Raw genomic sequence first — 17611 nt, 5'->3', positions numbered from 1 at the left:
ATGGTCTGAAGAGCAGAGAGAGTTGAGACGGGTCCTGGGCAGTCCTGTGGAGGCAGCAGGAGGGATGGGAAGGGGGGGCAGCCTCTAGAACCCCCAAAGCGCCCGTCATCCCCAGGTTCCTTTCTCAGAGAAAACGAATGACGTTTTCCCCCAAGACCATCCCTAGTGTCAGGTCTCCTCAGTTCCTAGGTTCAGACGGCAGCTTCCTCCTAATCTTTCTAGAATTAAAAATAAAATAAAGGCCCACGATCTGGGCTCCCACTTCTTTTTCCTTTGGGCGCATGGTCATGTGAAGCCTTTTCTGTCTTATCAGGTGGCCCACACCCGCCTGCCTTTTTCAGAAAAATTCCAGTATCTGGGCAGCTGGGACACACCTTGGAGGCTCTGAAAAAAGAACCAATTCTTCCCTAGATTCCACTTTCCATGCTAAACACCGAGCACCCAAGACTCCAGACCCCTGATTTTGGCAATGAATCCGGCGTGGGGGAGCCCAGAATAAATTCCCCCATAGAGACTATTTGCCAACCAGTCGCAACCCAGCCACTTTCCCCACCAGCTGGAGATCCGAAGGCGCAAAGTTCTTCCCTTGGTCCCAAATTAAGCTGGGGACTTCCGTGGCTGGGTGCCCCACCCCAACCAACAGGGGGTCTCTCATCCCCTCCCCAAACTTCCTCCACAGTAAGAGAAGCAGTTGCCTCAGCCGGATGCAGAGACCTCGTTCCTTTTACAAACCCACCCATAAATTTTATAACAGGTAGTTAAAAATTACGACAAGGAAGCGCTGGCCCAGCTTCTCACAATGGGCCGAGGGGAGAATAGGGCAGCACTGCGGGCAGTTCGCGGGAAATTTTACTTCTAGTCTGTGGCATAACCTGTCTTGAGTTTGCTTTAACTGGGGCAGGGTGATGCTCTTTAGCCGACACACCGCCGCTGGGGCATCTCATTAAAGGAAGCTGAGGCTGGGGAGGCCAATCCACTCTCCCATCTCTCCCAAGGAACCCTTTAGGGCACTCACTACCTCCCTCACCCCCCAGATCCCCTGCAGGCCCGCTACTCTCTTGGCCTCTGCAGTGACGTGGGGAGGGAGAGAAAATGCCGAAATTTTTCAAAAATGCCAGAGAAACGAATTTGCCCCCCAACTTAATAGCTGCATTATCCCTTCTCTACGGTTGGGATTAGAATAATAAATGCAAGGCGAAATGAGCGAGATGCTTCAACTCAGCAGTTTGAAAGATACTATTTTTCACAAATCACAAATAGCTTTCGGAAGCCACTTTGATTGGCTAATAAACAAATAAAGATTGGGAGAAGTCCTATCTGCTGCAGCCGAATGGTCCCCATTCCCGTAATGGGACGGCGGGAGCATTTGGGAGGACGCGTTTCTAAAGAGAGTGCAACCCGCTCGCAATTAAGTTCCCCCATAAAAAGGGTTTTGCATCCTTTTCTCTCCAAACGAGAAGACAGAGGCGGTGGGCACCAGGGGTCGAGAGTCGGGTGCTGCAAGAGGGGGCGTCTGGAGCTCTCTTGGTCTGGCCCACCCGATGCTTCGCATCTCAAGCGATGCCGGGTGCCAGACGCACCCAGCCCTCCGACACCGGGCTTGGGGCCACCGGCACTGCACGGCCGGGGTTGAATGGGGGCATTGGATGTGGGGAAAATTCGGCGAGGTTCTTCGAAGCCACTTAGTGTAGGGTCAACCTACTCGGCTACCGAGCCAGCGATTTGTATTAATAGCAATCAGAAGTCCACATTTAAAAATGAAACGGCCCTCGCCGGCCCTTGGAGTCTGGACGCCCTGAAGTCGGAGCGAAATGTTCTCTTTTTCAGGCCTCCCCGGCGGGTTGCCGGTGTTTCCCGCAGCAGACAGGGTTACCTGGATGCCCCGAGGTTGGCAGCAGGGACTCCAGGTTCTGAAACATTTCCCCCAGAGCTGCTCAAAGCTGTTCCCGGCCGCCCGCAGCCTGCGCTTCCAATCGGCAGCCTCGCTGGGGCCGCAGGAGTCCCCCATTAATGATGCCTGATCCAATCCTGTGTTCAGGACCACTTTGAGTGGGAGCCAGGCACCCAGATGCGGGTGAAATTACACAAAACTAGAGTCGACCTGGGCCTAAGTCTGGGAAAATCATTGACCAGGGAACAGAGAGAGACAGAGAGAGGGATCTGGCCTCAAAAATATTTCAGTCTTTGGGGGTCTGGTTTTTAAGACCAGAAGATCCCTTCCCCTCCCCTCTCCCCCTCTCATGACTGAATCAGACGACTTGTAACTCTGGAATTTGGTATTATTTGACCAGGATCTTACTGGCATAAACAGATTTCTCAGTCTAGGACCCTCCAGGGAGGAGTGAGAGACACCTTGACCCCTGAGTCCCTTAGCCTTCAACCCTTTATTTTGGGGAATGAGGAGTCCAATGAAGACTGTCCTTACCCTGCTGTGGCTGGGGTGGGGGACCCCAGGCCAATTGACCCACATTATAAGGGCAGGGCAGGCTGCCCAACTGCCAAGGTGAAGCCAGGAGTGGGCTTGAAATAGCCAGAACAGAGGCTGGAGTAAGTGCAAGCGGGCTAGGTGACAGCGATGGCTCTGTGCTGGCTGCATTCGCAGTTCAGACTGTGGGCCATGCTGCTTGACATGCCGGTCCACTCACCTTCTTCTTCTCTCCTCTCCCCTGAGCTTAAGCTTCCTAGACCCCACACTCAGGATTCTTCCAGCCAAGCCCTCCAGACTGCCTTGAGCCTCACATCCTTCCCACCCTGTTCATGGTCTAGTGCTGGGTGCTGAGTACCAAGGGTTGGCCATGAGGGGCATGTGGAGATCAGAAAGCACTCCATTGCCTCATCCTCATCCTCGGCCCCAGCCCCTGGAAGAAAAAGGCCTACTTGCCAGAGGGGCACAAGGGCAGATTTGTGGTCTGGGCCCAGCTCAGGACGAGGAGAAAGAAGAAGGATAAGTGGGGAAGAGATGCTTACTTCCCATTGGGATCCTGGCATCCAGAAACCCACTTTGTTTGGAGCCAAGGTTCTCCCAAGAGTATCTTCCTCCTCCTCCTCCTCCTCTTCTTCACCTCCCCCCTTTCACCTGTCCTCCCAGTCCAGCCTGCCCTCTCAACTCTCCTGCTCCTCTCCACGTGAGTGCTCCCAACCCCAAGTCAAATCAGTGTAGGAAACCTTTACCAGAGTGTTGAAAAAGAAGGATAAGGAGGGGAGGGGGTAGAGAATGGGGGGGGGTCTGCTGGGGAAAAAACAAGTCAGTCATTGCAGCTTCAACTATTTTTCTCCTCTTTTTTTTAAATTATGACTCACGTATACAATACAAAGTACTTGGACCAGAAACAGGGCTGCTGGGACACAAAATCTACATTCATAGCTGGACATAAAGACAAATGACAAAAAATTATTATTATAGTTATATTTTTAACTTTTTTTTCTTTCGAGCACATTGCATAAACAGAGAATTCAAGACAGAGTTAACTATACATTCAGTGCAATTTAGTTCTACTCTACTGGGGTTAGAAGCACAATAAAAGCGCACAGGACCGGCGGGCTAGGCAGTCTCAGTTGTTGGGTTTTTCTTATTGAAATAAGCAGCAACAAACGACAACAAAACAGCATTACAAATACTCTCAAAGCGGGATTTCTTCCTATAGGTAGTGATAAAATACGTTGAAGGTTTCTTTCTTTTTTTTTATTTTAAATTTTTTCTCTTTTTTTCTCCCATATTAGGATTTTTAAAAATTTCTCTCTTTTTTATTTTTTTCAAGATTATTGCAGGTTCCCTTTAGGTAGTATGTTAAAGATTTATTATCATTATTATCAGTATTATTATTATTTTCATGATTATGGTGATTTCTGAGCGCTCACCAATGCAGCTCAGAGGAAGCTGGGCCCAACAACAGAAATTAGACAGGAAAGGGGAGGAAGGCATGGGCCCGAGTGACCATGGGATGGCTAGGTAGGATCTTAGCGGGTGACTGCAGGCTCCTATCTACCCCGTGGAAAGGGAGGGGGGAGGGGGAGACCCCCATCTGCTTCACGTTTCCATCAGGTTCCTAGAGAAAGTCAAGGGAGTCTTTCTAAGCGGGGAGCCCCAGGGAGGGAGAGGGGATATTCCTCGCTATCATTTTTAAAATGTCTTTGAACATCTTCCCTTTCTTTTTCTTCCTTCCTTCAATTTTCTGTCCTTTGGGGGAAAAAAAGTCAATCTAATATACTAATCCTAGCTTGAAAACAAAGCCACGAGTCTTCTTCTGCAGTTTGAGGGGGTTCCCCTCTAAAATAAATACCAGAGAAGCAGGGAGGTGGCAGGGTGGCAAGACGGGGCCGGGAGAAGGGGCAAAGATGCCAGGTCTCAGACCTTAATATCCAGGCAGGACTAAGAAGGGTGGGGGGACGGACAAGTGTGTGTGTGTTGGGGCAACGACTGAGACAGAGACCCAGAACTTTTTGCTGTGTCTCGGTCTCCCCGCTCCAGTCCCCAAACAAATAAAGATCCGGGGAAGTCCAAAGGTAATAAAACCCGAGCTGCAAGTATCTGACAGGTAGTTGGGGTTTTGAGTGTCATTCTATTCTCTATAAAAGCAAATGACAGTCGTAAACTTCTCAATTTATCCGCTACCATAAAACGAAACTTCAAGGGAGTTGCTAAAGGGGGGGGGGTCCTCTCTTTTTTGCTCAGTCCTTGTTTTCTTCCTTTTCCTCCTCTTCTTTCTCCTCTTCCTCATTTCCTTCTTCCTCCACCTTCTCCTCGTCTCGGGCTCCCGGCAGTTTATCCTTGTTGTTCTCCTTTTTCCACTTCATCCTTCGGTTCTGGAACCAGATCTTCACTTGTCTCTCAGTCAGTCCCAGGGCGTGAGAGACTTCAATCCGGCGCTTTCGTGTCAAATAAGGATTAAAGAGAAACTCCTTTTCTAGTTCCAAGGTCTGATACCGGCTGTAAGTTTGCCTTCCGCTGCGCCGCCCCGGAGCTGGACAGAACAGAAGCCCAGTCTGGTTATGTTTGGGTGGGGGCCTGGCTTTCCCCTGTCACTCTTCCTCCCCTGAAGTCCCCCCTGTGGTCTGCCCAGTTCCCCTCCCTCCTGCAGAAAAGTCAAGAGTGGAAATCAGGCAAGGGCAGGAAAGTTTGGGGGTTTGTTTTGGTTTGGCTTCACCTTGGGAGGTGGGGGGGCAGGGACTGGGGTCTGTCTGGAAAGTAGGGGCTGGCAGAGGCCAGGGGGGCACTGTAGAGTCTCCCCAGGCCTGCAGTCCCAGAAAACTGGCCCTTGCAGCTTTGTTCACAAGTGCAGAGGGGCATTGGGTGAGCAGGGCTGGGTACAGAGTTTGTTTCCAAAAGGGAGGCATAAGGGCTGGGGGTGAAGAAGTGGGGCTCTGTTCACTGCCCTTCCTCAGATCTCTCTGCCTAATGCTTTTCCAGAAGAAAAATAATTGATCTCCTGGAATGTATCACTGCTTGGCCTGACTGCTAACTGGAGACCAGCAAATAAATCACGGGCCATCCCTACTGGAACTTGTCGCCTTCTCGTGTCCCCTTATACTTCGAAACTGGGCTCTGAGGGGCCACCCGTGGAGGGGCTCATGACCTGAGCTGCCCTGAGGGTCTCAGGGAGACCCCACAAGCCTTTGATTGGGGACAGCTTGGCGAGGGTCCCCCAGACCTCAGAGCTCTCTAATCTGCATGGCCTCCATCCTTTCCGGGACTCTTTTTTTCTCCTCCCTGGCTCTCTCTCTCTTCTCTCCAACTGAGGGAAGTAAAGCAAAGTTGGGGTAGTGGCCCTAAGGCTAGCTCTCTGAGAGGAGGTGGTGGGTGCCACAGACAGGCAGAGCACCTGTCCTTGGGGTCCCGCCATCCTCTGACCCAGCTAGGGGAGGGAAGCAGGGGTCTCCCTTCACCCCAAGACAGCCTGGCCACTGTCCTGGACTGAGGCTGTCTGCCTTATGGAGAAACTGGCTTGCTCCAAAGGCTGATAACCTCAGGGTCCCCGGCCCCTTCCCAGCCACCTCCCCAACTCTGACTAGAGATGGTGAGAGGGAGAGACAGAGGGGTGGAGGGGAGAGAGAGAGAGACAGACTGACTGACTGACAGAAGTGGAGAAAACGTTTTTTTTTAAACCCTTTGCACACAGACACCACCTTTTCCCCCACCTTCACCCCAATCCCCCAAATCTCCCAGGCGAACTCCGTGCCCCACCCCCAGCTGAACCTCCCAACCTCCAGAAACCCACTCACGCCCGGGGGTGGGGTCCGAGAGAGCCCCAAGCCAGGAGGTAAAGCGAGGGTAGACAAAAAGGAGGCAAGGGGGGGGAGACCCCGGAGCGCGGGAGACCAAGGGGGAAAGAGAAAAGGCTTCTCACCGTGGGGTCTCATCCATGGAAACATGAGGCTGGGAGACGAGTTTTGATTTAAGTGGCCTTGTCCTTCGCTACTGTTAGTGTTGGCGGAGGATTTACAGTCGGGATATTGCACCACGCTCGCCTCTTGCTGAGCCCCATAAAGGGACTGTCTGGGGAGCGCCTCGTAGCCATAGAATTTGGAGGCGTCTCCGTGGCAGCTCAGCGAGCACGGGTTCTGCTGGTAGCCCGAGTTGGAGATGCCCGAGGTGCCGTGGTGGAAGAAGTCTTGGACGTGGTGCGAGGCGTGCTGGAAGCCGGGCGCCGAGCCGCCGGGCCCGTACACCAGCGCATGGCTCCGGCCCACGCTCTGCGGGAAGCGGCAGTCGTAATAGGCCGGCTCCAGGGACTCGCCGCCTTTGTACTTGGAGAACAGGGGGTTGACGAAGTAGGAGCTCATGCTGGGCACATGAAAACCCGCCGCCCTCTCCCCTCTGGCTCCTGACTCCCCCTCCCGGGACCCCGAAACTGCCCTCCCCCCGGGAGCGATCCCCAGGCCGGCCGGCTACCCGGGGCGGCGGGCCGGGCTGGGCAGGTGGGGGGCGCCTGGGTGCCGGCGGGGCGGCGCAGCTCCCGGGCTGGGCGCGGGCGGCGGCGGGCGAGCGGGCGGCGGCGGCGGCGGCGACGGCGGCGGCGGCTCTCTTCACTGTCGGTAGGTAGAGCTCGCGCTCTCGCACTTAGCTCTTTCCTTTAACAGCCCAGGCGAATTCCTCAATTCCTCAGACTCCCGGCGGTGGCGGCGCTTACACGCGATTCGCGTTCATCAATCCACGACATGAAGACAGGCGAAAGGGAGAGAGGAAGAGAGGGAGAGAGGAAGAGAGGGAGCGAGGGAGAGAGGGAGAGAGAGAGGGAGAGAGAGAGAGAGAGAGAGAGAGAGAGAGAGAGAGAGAGAGAGAGAGAGAGAAGAAAGGGAGGGATGGCGGGCGGGTGGTAGAGGGGTTCAGGGCTGGGGGGGACCTGGAAGAAGGGCAGGGGAGGAAGGGGGAGGGATGGGGTTGTGGTATGTTGGGGGGTGGTGAGCCAGCCCTAGCTAATGACTAGGGCCAGCTTTTCCAAGGTGCGCATTCAGATTTGAAGGTGCCTCTCCCCCCTTCTCTTTTCCTTCCTCTCAGAGAGAGATACCTGAGCCAGCAGGTCAACTCAGGTTACCTCAACAGGTATAAGACCCCCGAGGAGTTGAATGCCAACAAGCAATAGTTGCTCCCCTAACCCCCAAAGATGGGGTCCCCAGGCGGGTCCTTAAGTCTGGGGACTCTGAGGAGGAACAAACGCATCATATCCCCAAACACTTCAGGCATCAGAACCCTCCATGACTCTTGCCCCTCCCCAGGGTGGGAAGCTGCCCTGTCTTCCCTAGATCCTTAGGATTCTCTTGCCTGCCTGCCTGCTGTGGGTAGTGGAGAGGGCCAGAGGCAGGGGGCACTCCACATACCCAGTCAAGGCTTGCACTGACCCTTCAGACACCAGCTCCTGCCTGAGGCAGGAAGCCCGGGCAATAGCCATGAGCTTGCTGGAGAGCAAAGCTGCTGGTGGGGACAGAGAAGGAGAGGGCAGCTGGTGGGTCCCTGGCTTCTGGCTGGGCTGATCCAGGAGGTTTCTTCTTAGGAGACCCCTTGTATCTGGGTTGGAGGAGACTAAAGCAGGCCTCTTAGCTGTCCCCACATACCCTAACCCCATAGGAAATGCCAGTTCATCTAGGAGGGGCCCCCTGGCTTCACCACACACACACCCTACACTTCCCCAGGCAGGCTGCCCAGGCCAGGATGTGGATGGGAACTGTCAACAGACACTCTTTAAATATTTACCCACACTTTCTCTGGGGGGCTTCCCCCATCCCCAAGACTGGGTAAATTCAAGTTAATTCTAATGGATAAAGGAACCTTATTCCATCAGCACCCTTTCCTGGCCACAAACATGTACAGTTATGTGGACTTAACCCAGACAGAGAGAAAAGGGAGAAAGAGAGCTGTGGATATGTGTGCTGTGTGCAGGTGAATGAAGAAGAGCAATAAGAATGATTTTTCCGGTCCTCCCCCTCCACAGTGTGTGAGGTTGTCATACACAGGGCAACGCGGGGCCATACTCAGGATCCACACGTACTGTATGTGCTACCTTCCATTCTGAAAAACATCAAATGCATGCTCACTCAGCTATCACACATGCCGGGAAGCACCCCTATCACCTCACAGACACTGTGCACACACATGCACATCCAGGCACATATGAAAATAAGACCTGATAAACACACATGCATCTTTAGCTCTTTGCATCATGGAAAAAAAATGCTACTTATTTTCCTTCCACATCCTGGGGTTTCAGGGTTGGATGAGGAAGGAGGTGGTTAGAAAACCAGATCTTTTTCTTCCCCGTCCAGAGCCCAGCTCTGGGGATGGAGGAAGAAATGAAAGTGCAGGGGAGGATTGTGTAGAGAGAATGAGCTTCCCCCTTTTGTATCTAAATAATTGCCGAGGAAATGGCCACTCTCAGCCAAATTTCCAAAGGAGAGTCACTGGTGGCCCAGCATGAGACGCTTCCAGGATCCCCTGAATTTGGAAGAACCTACCCCCATCTGACTTAGGGACAGCCCAAACTCTGTGACACCCAGAACTCTGGCCCTGGAGCAGCAGGAGGGGAGGGTCAGCGGAGGGCCGTGCCAGGGCTGCAGGCCTCCCCAGAGTTCAGGGCAGTAGAGGACATGACAGAGGTCTCCTCCACTACCAGAGCACGCTGCAGCCTTGGTTCTGGCCCTGCCTTTTCTGAGCCTGTTCTGTGGCTACTGAGCTGAACGAGACAGACTCCGGGATCCCAGCTTCTAGGTCACTGGGGACTGTCATAAATACTTTCTCTTCCCCTCCTGGAAAGAGGAGGCTGGGCAGGCCGGATCCGCTCTGGGGCCTGCGCCTTATCTTTTAGGGGCTGGGGGGATATCTCGACACTTTATGGTCCAGAGAAAACCCTGCCACAGAGCTATTCTTCTGGGCCTTTGTGTCCTGGAATGAGACTGTCCCGAGTGTGCTGCGAGAGAGCGTCTGCTCCAAGAGCCCACCAGTTCCGAAAGTCCTGGTTGGACTTGGTTTCCCCTTTCGGGGTGGAGGGGGGGGCGTCCCTCGCCTTTTCTTTCTTTCGTTCATTTGATTGGTTTTTTTCTTTTACACGTATCTGGTTGATTTCGCTCTGGGAGCCTGGAAATAAAGGAACCTCAAGCAGCCATCCTTGCTGGGGCATCTCTGTCCCTCGCCCCCCATCCTTGCTGGGGCGTCTCTGTCCCTCGCCCCGAGGCCTGCACCGCCCTTCTAGGTACCACGGATTTATGTTCGTTTGTCGGGTCATTCTGCCTTTTCGTATTAATTACGCGCTGCCTGCTTCGTGCTTATCTCCTCCGCAAAGCGATTATTTTCGGCACCCGCCCTCCTGAGATTCCCGAGTCTGCTGCCAGAGCGAGGGCCCATCTCCCGCAGCCACTCGCGATTTATTTACACCTCAGGTGAGAGGATTGATTTGCTCAGAGCCAGAGGGGCCGGGCTGGGCCGGGGCGCCGGGCCTTCTCGTCGCTGCTCCTCGGGGCCGGGCCTCAAACGTCAGTGCGGCCAGGCCGGCCGGGGGCACCGCCGCCGCCTCTAACATTGAGCAACAGCGCCACCTCGCGTCCACTTTCTCCAATGCAGTCCGGCCGGGAAAAAGCCAACAGCTATAGCAAGCGTGTCCGGAGGTTTGACCCAAAGGTGGGAGGTGAGAGGTGGGAGGAAGGAGTTTCCAAATGGGTGCGTCTGAGAGGGGTCCCCGGAGGGGATTTCCCTCCGGACCGCTGATCTTTTCTAAATTCTCGAAATAAACCTTGTCAAAGGTTTCACACTATTTTTTCTTTCTGTCACCCTCCCTTCCCGCATTAAGAGACACTGTGCAAAGGAACTACCGCGATTTCCCCCGCGTTCAGGCGCATTTCTGGCCTCGGAACACCTCCGCGCACGCAGATGCACGCCCCGAAGCTCCTGCGATCGCCTGCCCGCGGCGCGCACCCTAAACTCCTCGCTCCTCTTACTCTGCCGCTGGTCCGCACCGCCTATTCCGCTAACGCCTGGAGGACTTTGGGGTGGGATTCTGACTTCTCCCGGCTCTTTGCACCCTGGTTTGTAGCCCATCCCTCTCTCACGCGCGCGCTCTCTCCACCTCTCCCTCCCAGCCAGTGAGGTCCTGTTCTCCGTGGACCATAGACAAAACACTCCTATAATCCGATTTCAAAGGAAAGAGTGTCCACCTTATTTAAACCATAAAACAATTAAGCCCAGACGTCTAGCCAGCTCCGCGCTGCTGTTTTGTTCGGCCCCATTCAGAATCCAGCGCACGGAGACAAACAGCGCCATAAAAGAGGCATTTCGGGGCCGCGGAAATGTACCTATCCTCTGCCTTCCCAAGTGGAACAACCTTTAGGGTTTTGTGATTCTGACAAAAGAGCAGAGGAGAGGTGGGAGGAGAAGATTAGGGCAGGGGGGCGTTTGCAAGCCCCTCTTTCCTCCCCAGCTTTCGTTTCTTTCCCCAGATGTGTGTTGTGTTGTTGTGGTTTGAGTTCACAAATGACAATAAATAAAACTAGAATCCAATCCTGACCTGCAGGCTGGAGGCCGAGCTGGTACTGAACAGTGGGCTGGACCGGGTGGGCCTGCTCTGGATCCCACGCTCTGCTCAGGGCCCTCCTTCCTGCCCGGAGCAAGGCCGGCTCAGGCGGGCCGCAGGAAGCAGGCCGCGCTGAAGGACGGACGAGGGGAGGCGACAGGGCCTTGGAGCAGGGGCGGGGTGGAGGCCTGGAAACGCCGCCGAGCTCGGGCCGGAGAGCAGCCCGAGTCCCTGCGGTCAGGACCGAGGAAGACGGGTGTCTTGTCCTCCGCCCGGTGCAGAACTGAGGCCAGGGTCCCAGAACAGCGAAATGGCCCAGGGGAGGAGCGAGGAAGCGAGAAAAGAGAGAAAACTACAGGCAAAGAACCTTTCAAAAGGACCGAGAAAACAATCGCTTCTGGAATTGGGAAGGTCTCTTCTTAAGCGGGGAAGACGAGAGGAAATAGTATCAAAACAAAATGTTCACCTCCTCCCACCTTCCTCCAGCCCCCGAAATTGGAGTACTTAGTAGAAGGAGGGGGTAGGAGATTCAAATGATGGGGAAGGGGCTGGTCCCTACAAGTGCCTCACCAGTCCTATAAGGTGATGCCATGGAGGGAGCTGCACAGGGACTGGGGTCCCCAATTATTTTCATCTACGGTGGTATTCCCCAAGTATTCAGAGCAACACTCGGCACCCTCGCCAGAATGGGCAGCCCGAGATATTAAAGGGCTATATTTCAAGCAGCCTGAGTTTAATAGCTTCCAGATTGGGGGATTTCCGAGAATGGGGGCGCTGGCCCGAGTCGTACCCGGCAGCTTGAGTCTGCTTCTGATTAGCAGATGAAAACTGCCCGTTCTGGGGAAGGCGCTCTGGGGTGCTATGCAGCCAACCAGCCCCATTGGGCTGTTACACACACATCCCCACATCCTTGCCCCTTGGGTCCCACAGCCACCAGAGAACACCCCACTCCTGGCTAATCCCTGACCAGCTTCCTTGGGCCCTAGCTGCGCCATCTCCCAGAAATGCTGCAGCCGCTCAGCATAACCCCATCACCCACAGATCAACATTCAAACTAAGCACCAGAGAGAGATTGATTAGAAAAGAGAACTAGGAGGTGGGGAGAGAGAGAGAGAGAGGAGCTGAGAATACACTGAGAAGTAGAAACTAAATCTAATTCTGATTCTGGTTTTGCCATCTTTCTCCTTCCTCCCTCTCTCCCTTTCTTCCTTTTCTTTCTTTCCCTCTTTTTCTCTTTCCTCCCACCCTTCCTTCCTCCCTTGCCCCCCCTTCCTTCTTTCCTTCCTTCCTCCTTTTCTTCCCTCCCTACTCTCTCTGCATCTTCCTTCTTTCTCTCTCAATGCCCAGTGCCTGTCCGGTTCCCTAAGGCCTGCTGGGCCTTCCTCCTCACCATGCACCACACACCCTCCCTAGCACTGCCCCCCACCTCAAGCCATCCCTCGAAGCAAGCACCGATGCAGCTGGGCAAGAATCCAGCCCGGGCCCTCACCCAGCACCCAACTTTCATCTTTACCTATATCTTCTCTCTGATCTCATGTACTCATAAATTATTACAATTAATTACAGCCAGGGAAAACCATTCACGCCGTGCCCCCCACCCCCAGGGACTCCATCGAGCTACCAGGAGATTCACAGGCAGCCAGCCTGGGCAGGCACAAGCTGCACCCGGGCCTCGGCAGCCTCCACTGCACCCCGGGAGCCCTCAGCCCCATTGCACCCTGCCTGGAGAAGCGGCAGGGACTTGCCCTTCCGAAGCAGAGGCAGCCCCTTGCCTGGCTCCCGCCTCCCCCAAAGGATCTAAGCACTTGCTTCTTCCACACCAGAAGCCTGGGAGCCACAGGGAGGAGAAATAACGAGAACTGGATACGGTTGAGTTTCTGGTTTTTTAAGTGACTTCGATATATTAACACAGAGCTGTTCTACCATAACAAACAGAAGCACGTTACAGGACGGACTCTGGGGATGAAGAGACACTGCTATGTACATGCCAGAGGCACTGGCCTGAGCCGCCGGACCCAGCCTGCGGCATGGTCCCCGGCCCTCGCCCCTCAGCTCCTGGGCTGGGAAGCATTCTTGTGTATGTGTGTGTGTCTTTTTTTTTGTACAAAATCTGCACGCAGAGCACCCCACGCCTGGGGAAGGATGCCCCGGACCAAATACGACACAGGAGAAAAAAATAGAAATATAGCGATTCAAGTACTGGCTTCTCTGAAGAAAGGAGAAAAAAAATCACATTTGTGTGTGTCATTTATTTCAGTTGCGCTGGGAGAAGAGAACGCGGTTTCTCTCCCGGGCCTCCTCCTCCTTGCTGGGTAGAACTAACTAAAACACCAATTTCTCAACACTGAACCCTCCCAAATCGCAAGAGTTTTCCTTCTCCCCTTCCCTTTTTTTTTCTTTTTAAGCCGATTGGCTTTTCTCTATCTTGCTCTTTCCTTTTCTTTTTCGTGCTGTCTCCCGCCTGGGTTGGGGTATTTTTGTGGGTTTTTTGTTTTTCCCTTGGCTGTGCCGAGGCAGCAGGCTGGGGCAGGGTTTAGGATTGCTCCTTGTCGGTTTTTTCTTTATTCATCTTTTTCATCTTCATCCTCCGGTTCTGAAACCAGATTTTGACCTGCCGCTCGGTGAGGTTGAGAACCCGGGCCACCTCGTACCGACGGTCCCTGGTTAAATACATATTGAAGAGAAACTCCTTCTCCAGTTCCAGCGTCTGATACTTGGTGTAGGGGCAGCGCTTCTTCCTTGTGGAGCGGGCGTGAATCCAGTTGGCCACGGGGTTGCCTGAAGGGCCAAACACAGGCAGGGGTCAGTGGAGCCCCTTTCCAGTCCAGGACGCCTGCCATCCCACCCCCAGCCTCAGCCAGGCTCCCCAAACCCAATAATTGAACCTGAATTTGGGCACGTTTTACTTGAGGAATTTCTCCCCTTACTCCTTTTGCATTCTCCCCCCTCCTCATCTTCCCCCTCCTCGGTTTCCAGCACCTAAAATGATAGGAAATCGAAGCTATCAAAGCCTCTACAGTCTGGTCCTCAGCTTCAAGAGTAGTAATTCGAGAATATCCCCATAAAAAGTCCAAATTCCCAACCGTTTCATAGGCCCATAAACGCTTCTCTCTCTTGTTTTTTATTTTTATAGCGAGGTCTCTCTCCTCCCTACTTCCCTCCTCCTCTGCCCCCTCCCATCCTCCCAGCCCACGAACAAGTCCTGAAATTTCAGCAGTTCTGCTTCCTGACCCTGAGAGTCCCCAAGCCCCTCACTACCTTCTCCAGCGCCCCATCTCGGCTCTCTCAGAATTCAACCCTGCTGAGGCGAATTCTCAGAGTGATGCTCGTATGGGAAAAGCCTTTCTCCTCTCCCCAGGGAGCTGCTGGCCTTGGGGACAGGCTCCCCTATATCTTAGCTTCCCTGTTTGGCTTCCAGTGCCCCCTCCTCCTGCCAGCCCCAGGACAGGCTCTGCAGGAGTCAAGCCTCCAATTTCAGGTTTATGGGAGTAGCTGAGGGCAAGGAGGGAAGCCTTCAGAGGGGTATAATTAGGCCCTGGCCCCTCATGGGGCTGCAGGAAAGGATTTCCTGCAACCCCCTCCTGGGACTCCCCCAGACACTTCCTCACACCCAGGGGCTGCACCCCTTCCCCTGCTGTTTCCCCTTCTTTCCTCTTTCTCTGGACCTGCAGCTCTCACCTGTCCCCCCACCCCACCTCACCTCACCTCCCCCTGCCTTTCTTTGCAATACTCAGAAGGTTCCTGTTTCCCTGAGAGAGAGAGAGAGAGAGAGAGAGAGAGATTGATTGATTGATTGTGTGTGTGTGTGTGTGTGTGTGTGTTGTGTGTACAATTCTCTAATCTGGGGAGATACCGCTTCCAGCTCCCTGACCCCCATTCCCACCCCTCTCTCCTGCAGATGCTTAGAAGAGAGCTCTCAAGTTTAAGGAGACTGGGACCCCACTTCTCTCCCCCAACTCTGGAAGTCCTGATCTCTCCAAGTTCCCAGGTTGGGAAAGCCCCCAGACCCCTCACCCAGGGTTCCTGGGGGAGAAGCCCATGGACCCTCTGTTTTATGAATCTCTAGTGGGGTGAGGACCCCTACACTGCCTGGGAGGTAGGGGGTGGCTTTTTTCTTTGGGGTTATTTCCTCTCTGGCCCCAGTGTTCCTCCCCATCTCTCCCCCATCCCACCCCAAAGCATAAAATAATCCTTGCCCCCACCCCATCCTCTGGCCCTGTCTGCATTTCTTCGAAAGTAGCGACTGAGCCAAAAAGCCTGGGCCGGGGGTGTGCGGGCGGGGGTCTCATCAAAGCTAGCTCCTGGGAGAGGAGCCCCCCTCAGCCTTCTCCCAACCTGGCTCCCTGGGCCCCCTTCTCAGACCTTCCTGCCCCTGAAAGCTCCCCAAGGTAATTCGCTTTTATTGAGTCCTCACCCCCTCGCCCTCGCCCCTCTCCCGCGCTCCCTGCGCCTCGGAGGGGCTGTAATCCGGCTCCCCCCGCCCGGCCTCCCCTCCCCTCCCGCGCGGGTTGTAAAGGAAAATTGCTCCCAACTTACTGGGGTCCAGGTCGGCCTTCTCCTCTTTGTGCTTGCTGCCGGCGAGGGCGTCCGCCTCGGGCGAGGGCAGGGTCTGCGGGGCGCGGTCGCGCAGTTCCCCGGGCGAGCCGTACATGTAGTCCGGGTAGCTGCGGCCGTCGCCCGGGCCGCAGTCGGCGCGGCGCCCGGGGTAGGCGTCCGGCTTGAGGGCGTAGTGACGACCCCCGGCTGGGAAGCTGGGGAAGGAGACGGCGCCGGACAGCGGCTCGAGCCAAGTCCGCATGTAGCGCGTGTCGGCGCCGAGGTGGGGCTGGGGGCCGTACGGGTGGTAGACCACGGACGACTGCGAGGGCACGGGCGCCCACGACGTGCTGAACACGGCCGGCTTGGGCGCGAAGCTACAGGACGGAAAATCGCTACAGTCCGGCACCAAACCGCTGGGTCTGGCGGCGGCGGGGTGAGCCCCCGTGGCCGGAAACCTGGACGCTAGGAGGTCTTCATTGTCGTGAGAGATGAGCGAGTCCACGTAATAGTTACTGATGGGCCCCGTCGCCGACATCGTAACAGGGTTTTACATACATAAGATTATTGTATGAACTGTATATGTACTTTTTATCTGCTCACAGAACAATCAAGGCAGGTAATTATTTTTCCAGCCTTTTCCCCGCAGCTCATTGGCTCCCCGGCCCCCACGTGATCGTATTTACCCAAAAATACGGCGCGGATCAATGCGCAGGGGCTTTTTTTCCTGGCTTTTTTTTTTTTTTTAAACCTTCTCCCACCCCCTTCTCTCTGCTGATCCCCGCGACCTGCGTTTTCCTGGGGGTTCGCAACTCTGGACCCAAGGACCCGGCCACCCCCTCAGGACAACTCACGTCTCAGCAGAGAAGCCCCTGGCTCGAGTCCACCCCTAAGCAGATGGCCTCCGCCCCCACCCCCGGGAGGATTTCTTAATGGGGTGCAAGTGCCACTCCCCGAAGCCAGGGTTTCCGGACCCCCAGGGCCGAGCTGGGCGCAGGAGCCCCGCAGGGGCGGAGAGGCCGGCCGAGGTAGGTGGAGGAACTATTTCTTGACGTAATCCGTCTCTGTCGGCCCCGACGCTCCCGCAGTCTCTGCGTGAGCCGAGATCAGCGATTGTCAGTTCTGAACGTGGCTTTTAAAAGTACGTTTTTAAACAGTGTGTACGTATGTATTTCTTTCAAGAGCAGGCAGCGAGGGAGGGAGAGTGGGAGGGGACTGGGGAAGCTGGGGTGGAGGGAGGGAAGGAGGGGAAGGGGAACGTCCTTCTGCCACTGGCCAACTCAGCCCCCCAAATTTGGGGCAGGGGAAGCTTGGGGAAGGTGGTCCGCGGGTGGGAGGGGTAGGACCTCGGGACCTCGTACACCTTTGTCACCGAGAAGTCCTCTCTTGGCTTTGGCACAGATATGCAAACGGCTTTATTTCAAATTTATTGTATCTATTTATCTTTCTTTGCCAGCCTGAAGAAGTGGAGGAGAGACCTACACAACTTCAGTGGGGTGTCCCCATCCCGTCTTCCTGCTCGCCCTCCTTTGCCCCCAACTCCACCTCTGAGACATCCTGCCCTCCCCCGCCCCCCAAAAAGAAGTCACTCCAGGGCTCTGTCTGCAGAGAGCCAGGGTGAGAGCGGGCAAGGCGAGAGAGCGACCTCGGTCGTGGGCAAGTAGCTTGTTTTTACGTCCTTCAATAAAAATTTTATGAGGATCATTTGATTGTTCATAAATGTGTCTTTCATTAAATAAAATTGTAGGCTGTTTTTGGAACGGGAAAAAAGCTACAGAGGAATGGAAGAAAGCAATTTCTTTGGAGTCAGACACAGGAATTCTGGAGGGATAGTGTGATTGTAAGGAAGATCACACAACTTGGATTCCTCCCACCAATAGGTTGGTCGCTACCCTCCTCCTTGAATCTGGGGTTCAGTGGCCAGCCCTCTGCTTTCTATCACATTGTCCCATGGTGGTTTAGCAAAAGTGGGCTTTAGGCAAGCAGGAAATTCTCAGTGTGGGTGCAAGAGAGGGGGCAGGGAAGTTGGCTGGGGGCGGGGGAGAAGAGCAGGTGATGTCCCCAGAGACAGATGTACCCTA

General features: G+C 54.7%; 2 protein-coding genes and 1 long non-coding RNA gene across 3 annotated transcripts; 1 reads left to right on the top strand and 2 right to left on the bottom strand.

Annotated features, from left to right (window-relative positions):
• Positions 1-3708: 3708 nt before the first annotated feature.
• On the bottom strand, positions 3709-6921 carry HOXC8 (homeobox C8). The gene is made up of 2 exons (XM_059081837.2): positions 6345-6921; positions 3709-4961 (listed from the first exon to the last, which is right to left on the bottom strand). The coding sequence occupies exons 1-2, from the start codon at positions 6778-6780 to the stop codon at positions 4669-4671; spliced, it is 729 nt and encodes a 242-aa protein (XP_058937820.1). The 5' UTR covers positions 6781-6921; the 3' UTR covers positions 3709-4668.
• A 5942-nt stretch (positions 6922-12863) lies between these two features.
• HOXC9 (homeobox C9) lies at positions 12864-16351 on the bottom strand. The gene is made up of 2 exons (XM_059081833.2): positions 15531-16351; positions 12864-13772 (listed from the first exon to the last, which is right to left on the bottom strand). Exons 1-2 carry the CDS (start codon positions 16066-16068, stop codon positions 13528-13530), a joined length of 783 nt encoding a protein of 260 aa, XP_058937816.1. The 5' UTR covers positions 16069-16351; the 3' UTR covers positions 12864-13527.
• Positions 16215-17234, top strand: LOC136792355 (uncharacterized). The gene is made up of 2 exons (XR_010836014.1): positions 16215-16558; positions 16987-17234. It is a non-coding gene; the product is annotated as an uncharacterized lncRNA (long non-coding RNA).
• The last annotated feature ends 377 nt before the right edge of the window (positions 17235-17611 follow it).

Source organism: Kogia breviceps, chromosome 12, assembly GCF_026419965.1.
Source record: "Kogia breviceps isolate mKogBre1 chromosome 12, mKogBre1 haplotype 1, whole genome shotgun sequence".
Classification (NCBI taxonomy): domain Eukaryota; kingdom Metazoa; phylum Chordata; class Mammalia; order Artiodactyla; family Physeteridae; genus Kogia; species Kogia breviceps.
The sequence above is the reverse complement of the archived record's forward strand: the minus strand, read 5'-3'. Positions and strand labels throughout refer to the sequence as shown.